This window comes from Homalodisca vitripennis, chromosome 3 (assembly GCF_021130785.1).
Source record: "Homalodisca vitripennis isolate AUS2020 chromosome 3, UT_GWSS_2.1, whole genome shotgun sequence".
NCBI classification, from domain to species: Eukaryota; Metazoa; Arthropoda; class Insecta; order Hemiptera; family Cicadellidae; genus Homalodisca; species Homalodisca vitripennis.
The window spans coordinates 46,149,047-46,158,679 of NC_060209.1; the positions used below are offsets into that span (position 1 = coordinate 46,149,047).

The following is a 9,633-nucleotide window of genomic DNA, read 5'->3' on the forward strand; positions in this document are numbered from 1 at the left end:
ACACATGTAACAGTTTTACTCAAACTTTTAACCTATATAGGTATAGCAATTCTGTACATAACTTAAGTGCTTGTAAATAAAAATTTTAGTTTTAAGGAGGTAGACTTTTCAATTCTAAAACAAAGTGTATGTAAAAATACCATATATTATTTTAATTTTCAAAACATTTTTGGTTATTATATGATTTTGTTAATATGGTAACCGTAAATCAATTCTTCCTCTATTCTGCATGTGGTACATACTACTTTAACTGTTAACACTTCACTAGCTATTGTACACACGGATACCCTTACAGCTCCACTATCGAAATCATACAGAGGTTACGTGTCTACAAATCCAACCCAATTATGTCTTGGGTGTATTAACTAATCAAACAAAGGAAAAGGTAATGATTGAATGATTTTAGAGTGATACAAGTTGACATTGAAAGGCTTGTGAACTATTTAAAGATGTTGTTGTGTACTTGATTCAACCAGAACAGCATAACCCATGATCTGTGCACTATTGGGTAATACGATTGACTCTGTCGAAGAGTGTAACAGATGCTGGATTAGACTGGAACTGTATAAGGATCACCAGGTAGGTAGTCACCGAACTTGCAATCTGGAATTGCAACACAGAAATTGTTACTTGTCATCAATTATAATTTCATTGCATATTATTATTATTTGTTTTGTTTATAAGGGGACCGGCTTCTCCTTGTTAAAAAAAATTAAATTAAAATTATTCTTTGAGATGTTTATAGAAATGGGAAATTCAGTGACCTGAAAATGAATGGTTAACAAGCGATAAAGCTTAACTATGCGACAGAATTCTCGATATGAGTAATTTCGTGCAAACTTATCCTCACTTATGTCATAAACCCGTGTCGGGAGATACAGAGCTCTGAAACTGCTTGAGAATCAATGCAGGTCACAAAATAGCTCAATATGCTTTATGTAATTATTACTTTGCTTCTTCATAAAAGATAGGTAGTTCACATTGTATGAAATAAGACTACGACTCACCCATGTACCACACAAATACTTCCCTGAAGTTGCATGTAAAATTTTAAATCTATAGCTGATTTCATTTTCAAGGTTTTCCTGCGGATATAAAGGCACAAATCCGTAAATAAAATAAATTTTTAAGCTCCCAGGACAGAAAAATTGTGCCGGCTTACTAAATGAAGGGCTTCAAAGGCGCTCTGTCAAATCCATGGATACACATGATCCTTCATAGACAAAATTCTTGTATATGTACCATCTTCCGTACAAAACTTATAGTATATAGCAGAAAACAAGGCTTCCTGTGAATAAGTAAACAATACAAAGGCCCAGCTAATTTACACAGAGGAACATACCGATTAATAAATCAATAATGTCGTCTAAGTGAAAAATCTTTAAATTCAAACTTAATGTCTATAACTCAATTTACTCTTTGATATCCAGCAAAAACAGACAGGCAGGCAGATACATAGTGATGTAGATATACTTAACTTTGGTGGCTATGCCATTCTCTTGAGGTGACCTAGAGCGTTTGCAACACTTATCCAAATCTCGTGGTGGGACATTCATCGCCATTTAACTCTATTTTGTCTATATAAAAATAAACTTATACAATAGAGTATTAAATGATAGATTATAACGAAAGTCTTACCCACCAATCCACGAAAAATACACGTTAAAATGTTATGTAAATGTATACAATTCTGTTTAAAAATTTGTTTATTTTATGATTTCTCTCGTTGACATCATGGTTACCCATAAACAAGCGTGAAAATGTTCGTATGGAGTGACATGCACCATACTCGAAATCGATGTTGCCAATATTGATATGAAGCTTCATGCAAAGCTTGACGTAGGTACTTTATTATTAGGATAACATACCAAACTTAATGTTTTTTAATGTTTAATTCAGCAACCCTTGTACTAGAACAAATCGAGAGAGATAATAAACAGCTGAGTATTGTTGGTCAGCTGAGCGTATATATATTTTGGCAGAATCGAGATAGATATATGAGCAGCTGACCATTGTTGGACAGCTGAGCGTATGTTGGAAAATGCTTGCGATTGCAATATTTTGTAATATTGTGTTGTGTTTAGATGTTGTATGAAAAATGTCGTACCAATTGATATTCTGGCTTATTGAAGTCATTGGTTTATAAACGAAGATAAGCTTCGAGTCTACAGGTCAGCTCGATATATAGTGCGGACAGACGGATAAACCAACATACATACAAACATTAAATTTTTCTAGAACTCGAGTAATAGGTTTCGCTAACGCTCAGCAATTCCAAAACAATCGAGGTGAAGCACGATCTGGTGAGTTGTGAGCAGCAGAGGATTTCAAATCCTCACAACACATTAAAATTCAATAAACTTTTACATCAATTAATTAATATTTGTGTAATTAGATGACGTCACTTGTTCTGTTTTGAAATGTAAAATACCAATCAATTATACAATTGTTCTTCATAATGATCCATTGTATAAGCTGTTTCTGAATTATTTTACATATTCAATTTTAATTTATTTCATATTATTGACTTTTAATTACTGGTTTTTAAGTTGCTATTATAATAGACGTTCTCTTATTTCTCGTTATAGGTTATAGTTTATTCTATTGTTATTCTATCTTCTCATGTGTACGAGTATTATTCCTAAAGGTGATATATTAACTTTATATATTATATTATGGATATGTTCCACATCGGTGTACTGTTTCCTCGTGCACTTAATAAAGTGCGTTGTACTACATAGAGAGCAATAAAGAAATACTGACACTAATGCTACCTTTCCCGTTAAACTAATATCACCAATACAATTATTTTCTGATCTTCTATAGTAAATAATATGCAGTCTTATTGGTACTTGCTATAGAAAGTCCTTAGCTAATTCTATACTCAGTCTATACGCTCCTGACTATAGCTGTCAGTGTTCTTAAATTACTTTTTTCCTTAATCTAACTCACATAAGCAAAGCTACATGGGTGAATCGGTTATTATAATTAATTTTATAAAACTATGATCATAAGAGGAATTACTTGATTTATAAACAGTAAGGATATTTTTCACTGCACGAATATTGAGAACTATATAAAACTAGGATTGTTACTTACTGAAGTTAGAATATGACTGCGAACAAAGAAAAACCCTCGAGCAGAGAGTTGAGCATTGTGGTAAAGCAGTTGAAGCAAAAATAGTTTCAGCTGTAACAATATTGTGATTAAGTAAATAAATTTGCTTCATATAATAATATATAGATAGTTACATATTACTAAACGTGGTTATGTTATAATTTCATAACAAGGATTTGATAATACAGTTTTAAGTCTCATATTGGTATTAACACATTCACTGCTAACCTGTAAAAAAAATTTTACATCGTACCCGTGTTTAAGATTTTTATAAAACAAATCTTACCTTTATGCTGTGATTAGACGTCTGCGATGGATAAAAGCAGCTTCCAATAAGCGTATTATGAATATCAGAAACAATATTAAATAACACTCGCATCTTACAGTGAATGTCCTTGATTAGCATCGGTCGCCACTTTATCCTTTGTCAAGTTGAACACTGTTGGAGATAAATTTATTTTTACATTTATGATATTTAAGTTTATGTCACTGATTATATATATTTTACGGTATTGTTAATTATATTACGTTATGCTTCCTTACACAAAGTTTATACACGAATGATGCCTGGTTTCGAGAAGGTTGTATAAGGCACATGAACTTTTAAAGAGTATTCGAGACGTTAACTGTTGCAAGAAAAAGTACAAATAAAATAATGATAAATTTATATACTATATATATATATATATATATATATATATATACTATATATATATATATATATACTATATATATATATATATATATATATATATATATATATATATACACATATAATAGCTATAACTCTCAGTTATTTGTATAAGTTTGTATGATTATTCCGAATGTGACACATGTAATAACATTGGTGGTTAATAGCGTGTTATTGCGATAGGTATAAACAGAGCTATATCAAAGAAAGAGAGAATTGTTACATTCACTGAATGTCTTAATATGAGAATTGTTAGAATTTTAAAACATTACTTGTTGGTAGTTTTCTTTTATCACAACTTATCACATATGAAATAACATATATTACTTCAAAATGAAAATAAACTGAAGAGCATTGAAACATAGTTCTGTATGTAAAATATTTTCAAATATTACCTGTTTCCTGATATTCTTACTCAAATCCCTATTCAACAGTCGGCATATCATGGGCGCTGTCTCGTTTGCCTGAAAACATTAATTAATATCAGAAAAGAATATATCTTGATTTTATCATTATTTTAGATAGTATTTTATAGTTACTGTATTAAGTTAATTTTTATTTTATATAATACGCATATATAAAACATGATGGTGTTCTTAGCAATGTACTTTGAATAAAATTTACTCATATCTCAGTGTTTCTACAAAATTACTAGTTATACAAAGAACTGATACCAATAAATTTTCGTTCAGAGCCTTAATTTAAAAATAATTCCCACTTAAATGTGAGCCGTCGTATGGAATCTTAATATATTAAACAGTTTAAACAATAATGATGAAAATACTCGTTACTATTAGGTATGATAGACAGAAATTACTTAACACGTATATTTTAGCTACAATTAATACATAGACTTAGAATCAACAATTTATTGGACAGATTAATTATTCTCAAAAGGTATTCAAGAAGTATAAATAATCAGTGACGTCATACAGCATCAGTGACGTCAGTGCTGGGTCGCACCAGTAGAACCAGGTGGGAGATGTGGGTGATGGCCCAGACCCCTTGCATCACCAGGAATGATGCCTGCCCCGGCCGCAAGTGAAGGAACAGATAGTAGAGGGTGATAATGATGTGGACAAAGGCAGAGAACACTGCAGCCAACAGCTGGTTACCGTAGAACACATTGGCGTGTTTTACTGCGTCACACAACAACCAGTACAAATCCATCAGTTCCCTCAACTTGGTGACACAGGAAGTATCATCTGCAACATCAAATGTGAATGCCAATTATTCAAAAACAGTTTCAGTCACTTCAGAGTCAACAATGTTAAATTCCCTTCCAACAGAGTTACCTTGGATGGCCACAATATTGGTTAAATCGTGGTTCTTCAAAAGTTGACCGAAACTCTTATTAATCACTACCTTTTTGATGGTTTCGTTGACCAGTCTTAATCGTGTGACTATGTTCTGAGTCACGGTAGTGAACTGGATGAACAAGGATGCTGCGACAAAGTACAGAGTCAACACCGGGATATAATACACGAACGTGTTACGTCCTTCGGATTCCAAGAAGGACTCCTGCACCACATTGGTCACACACAGAGTAATCATGTAGGCGACAATTGCAAACACTTTAGGTTTTTCACCGCTTTCACATTTTTGACCGAAATACAGATCTACTTTACCCAAAAGATAACATATCTCGATAAATTTCTTGTAATGCCTGAAAGACATCATGAACACGACTAGAGCCATGATGTTGAGAGATATGACGTCTAACATGACAGCAAATATTGCAGTGTAGCTCGTCATGCGGATCGGATCTCCATATTGTCTCCCGTGGTAGTCTATGTAGAGTGTTATCTGAGACAGACAGGTCTGCAATATAATGACAACCCAACCCCACACACACACTGTGAAAGAGAATGTGATTTCTTTCCCACCACTAGAGTCATTTTTGTACTTCAGAGGCAAGCCTCCAAAGATCTGGCCGAACAGAATTACTTCCTTTGCTATAACTTGCATTTTATCCATATAATAGTGTTCCAGCCCTGTAATGAACATCAGTTACTCCTTCAGGGACGATTTGTTTTCATTAATCACGTCGAATAGAATGGTTGTCATTTTGTCAATACTCTTTAAAGATTGTCATGGAGAATATTTACAATTATTGTATTTTTAAGGTGTAGAAAGACATTATTGGTGTGTTAGTTTTCCTCTTCAGTGAAAATGATGACAGCCAATGGAAATGATATGTAAACTTTGGTCATTGACCCACTAATCAATTGCGGAAGAGTTGGTTCTGTCTCTTTTTCCACAAAATATATATTGAAACATTCATTTTATGCTTTATTTAGCTCTTGATTTTAAATATCAATACATCTACCTTTAATGTATACGTTCAGTAATTATTTATTTATGAAAATTCATATGATATGCATCTCTTCTTGTATTGTACCTGTGCGAGTAAATTATTATAAAAACCTGTTCACAATAATTAAAAAAGTTTATTTTTCAAATATTGCCTTAGATTTTTTTCAGATTACCTTCTTCATAGTTCAATATTTATTATATTGTAATAATAAACCTCTATTAAAATGATAACCAAAAAGTGCGCTCAATCACCTATGAATCAATTTCGATAACCTTGATTATCTATGCCAGTAGAGTCTACAGATAAAACTTTTCATATAATTCTGAGCCTTCACATATTATTATGGAAATTTTTGTTCATAACCTAATGTGTTTATTAATTTGAATTCAAAAATTAAATTTTTGCAATATAAGTCCAAAGGCCGAAAATATTTAAGACATCTCATAATGAACAGCTGTGCTATAGGGATCAAAATCCACATGAAAAATTCCCTTCTGTAATAATAAAACTCTTAAATTTGAAATATCATTGAAATACCATCACATAGGCACGAAGCAACATTATAGGTATTTATAATTATTGGAAGTAACTGATCTCTTGTTGCTTAAAAGATAGATAGTTATAGTTATGTTTATCTTGAATTTATTAAGCTGTCGTAAAAATAACAGATTTGTAGGAGTAAAATTTAATGAATAATCATTAAATTTATTAAACCGAAAAATTAGCCGGTATCTCCATTTTACTTTCAAATACAGTGAATCCCGCCCTCTCTTTCATTATCGTGGATTCTTGTTGATCGTGCGCGGCATAATTAAACACGGGCTGATTAACCTAAAATAAAACTTTTTAAATCAGTTTGCACAAAACATCGAAGAAAACCAGCACACAGGATGAATATACTACGTATTTTAGATGATCAACGGAAACGTTATAAGAAAACTAAAATACACTGAATTTGCTTTCAGCGAATGATTAATTAACTTGTAAAGTCCCGCTCAGTTTACTACATTATCCTATTTATTTATTAGCTATGGCTATACAAACTCGTCAAAATCAAATGTGTCAGAATATCGAGATAACTTTAATTACTTACGACGGACTGTTTAGAGTTTCAACCTATTACGGCGTGGAAAACTAGTGCGAAACTGCTGCTTACAGCTCTATACTATTGTGTTAATAGTTATGATTCGAGGAAATGTATTCGTTTATTGCTTAACCTAACACAATTTTCGAACATTGAAGATTTCAAAATTCATTTAAACTTTATCATGGGATAAAATCAATTTTAGGAAAATAAAATGTGAATTTCGACATTTCGATTTAAGGATGAATTTGTGTAATCGCCCAGAATATGTGCCCTCGTTTGTTATACGTTGGTGTGTGCCACACAATTCTGAATGTATAAAATATGTCAAAATGGCGTATAATATTCTCCTTTAAATATTCTATGTTTTCCTGGCCCTCTTGTGCGCCTCGAGGTCAGTCACTTATTGCATTCCGTGATCCCATGTTTGCTGTAATTCCTATCACCAACCGCTTCCAGCCGACCTCAGGAATATTCGTATGTTGATAACAGATATTATAAAGTTGTATTTGTGTAGGGAGTTACATTTAACATAAATGGTGTCATAAACGACATAACTGTCGGACTTGGATTGGATTGGAGTTCAGCAACTAAATTAATTGTTTATGTTTCAGATCTTTCCACAAAATTAAACGTGTGGAGCAGACTAATGCAAGGCAGAGTGGTTGTACTATTTGCTTTATTCGACAATAGCACGTAGGTTACATATAAGTATTCATAAACAACTACTTTTAAAATAATAGCTAAAATGACATTCTTTAAAATTATGTAAATTACAAAATGACATCTTTAAAATTTGGCCGTGTGCCTTGCACCTAAATTAAAGATAATAAAACCTTACGGTTTGTTAGTTTACACCATTTCTTTGTTTTTCAATAACTATATACTTAACCTTAATGGTTATTTTCAAATGAAAATCCTTTAAAATGGCAATTTTTTGATTATCGTTTGTGAAGACGATTTACTGTTGTGTTGTCTCCGTTAATTTTTCAATTATCATGCTCTACCAAGCTTAAGTTCTTTACCGGTTGAACGTACTAACAAGAGAACTAACAATGATTATATCCAAACAAACTAAATAATGAAAAACTATATTAGATATACGACATATGCAGTCACTAAATCTGCAGTATGGAACAGTTTTTTCATTACCAAGTTCAGTTAACTCATGAATAAACATCTTGGACTAAATTGATGATCATAGGATCTAAACTTATCCAATTCTATAGATAACTTATTAAATTTTATTTTAACTAATCTATGAGATATAACATTGTGAAATTTACATTATCTTGTGATTAATACCTATACGTTAATATTATTAGTAAAGAAAGGGAAAGCCAGTAACTAGGAAGTACAAAATAATACACAAATAACTCATTACTTAAGAAGTAAGTATGTGGCTGTGGATGAGGAATACACACCGAGCAGTAAGCGTAGCATTGTGGTGAATTAGTCGAAGCAAAATCTCTTTCAGCTAGAACAATAAAGTTTCACTTAGAAGGGGGAAAACACAGTAGCTGTGTAGATGAAAACAAAAGAATGACGGTTATCTGCAACGTTTCGTACAGCAACAATAGAAACATGGCGTTTTGAGAACTTGTGTTTCTTCTTCTTCAACTCTCTTCTAATATGAAGTTAAGCATGAAAAAAGTAATAAACTCATACAAATGTATTTTAACTCAGCAATTTTAAAAATGAAAACAAAAAGTTAACTATGTGGTCTTTACTGTTATGTGTTTGAATGATGCTCTTATCTGCACGATCATGATTTTAGTACTCGGTCACCTAAGGAAGACAGCAGAGAAATATTTTCGAAACGTTTCTATTTCTTTTGTTGCTACATAGCGATTACAAATTTCCGATCATTAATAGTCTATAATGAGCTATAAATGAATAACTGTGCAAATACGTAGAATAATGAACATTTGAAGGCATCATTTATACTATACGAAGGAATAGCGAGTTAGTGCAAGCACCAAGTTGTTTTAAAATTTTATTTATATCAAGAAACTATATATTAAATGTCCCATTATTCCACAATTATAGGTCAATAAACTCCAGGAAAATTACAGAACATATACATGAAACCGTAAAATCCAGCTACCTCTATTCACGATCATTCCTGTTATTTCATTAATTTAAAATATTATTAGTTAATCAAGTGCAATGTCGATTTGGGTCAACTCTCTGGGAATTATCGACAGAAAATTACACAGTCAATTGTAGATTGTCATGGAAGATCTGTATAATTCCGAGATGTTTGTGAGAGGTAAACTGTAATTGACTTTTCGATATATGGGGTAAGATATTTCTCTTAGTTCCGCCAGCTTCAAATTAACAGTGATACTTCCATATTCATAACATTTTGTAATGGGTAAAAATTAGATTTGGAATTAATGTGGAAATTATTTTTCTCGTCCT

At 31.9% G+C, this 9,633-nt stretch overlaps 1 protein-coding gene across 1 annotated transcript; it reads right to left on the reverse strand.

Annotated features, from left to right (window-relative positions):
• Nucleotides 1-501: 501 nt before the first annotated feature.
• Nucleotides 502-5,776, reverse strand: LOC124358174. Its single transcript, XM_046810468.1, has 4 exons — nucleotides 5,104-5,776; nucleotides 4,742-5,013; nucleotides 4,204-4,272; nucleotides 502-603 (listed from the first exon to the last, which is right to left on the reverse strand). The coding sequence occupies exons 1-4, from the start codon at nucleotides 5,774-5,776 to the stop codon at nucleotides 502-504; spliced, it is 1,116 nt and encodes a 371-aa protein (XP_046666424.1).
• Nucleotides 5,777-9,633: the final 3,857 nt, after the last annotated feature.

Excerpts from the sequence above, each read along its gene's own strand:
- LOC124358174 (XM_046810468.1), bottom strand. The coding sequence starts at position 5,776 with ATGCAAGTTATAGCAAAGGAAGTAATTCTGTTCGGCCAGATCTTTGGA. Across the intron at positions 4,273-4,741 it reads GCACTGACGTCACTGATGCT|GCAAACGAGACAGCGCCCAT; the intron begins GTATGACGTCAC and ends TAATGTTTTCAG. Across the intron at positions 604-4,203 it reads GTAAGAATATCAGGAAACAG|ATTGCAAGTTCGGTGACTAC; the intron begins GTAATATTTGAA and ends TTGCAATTCCAG.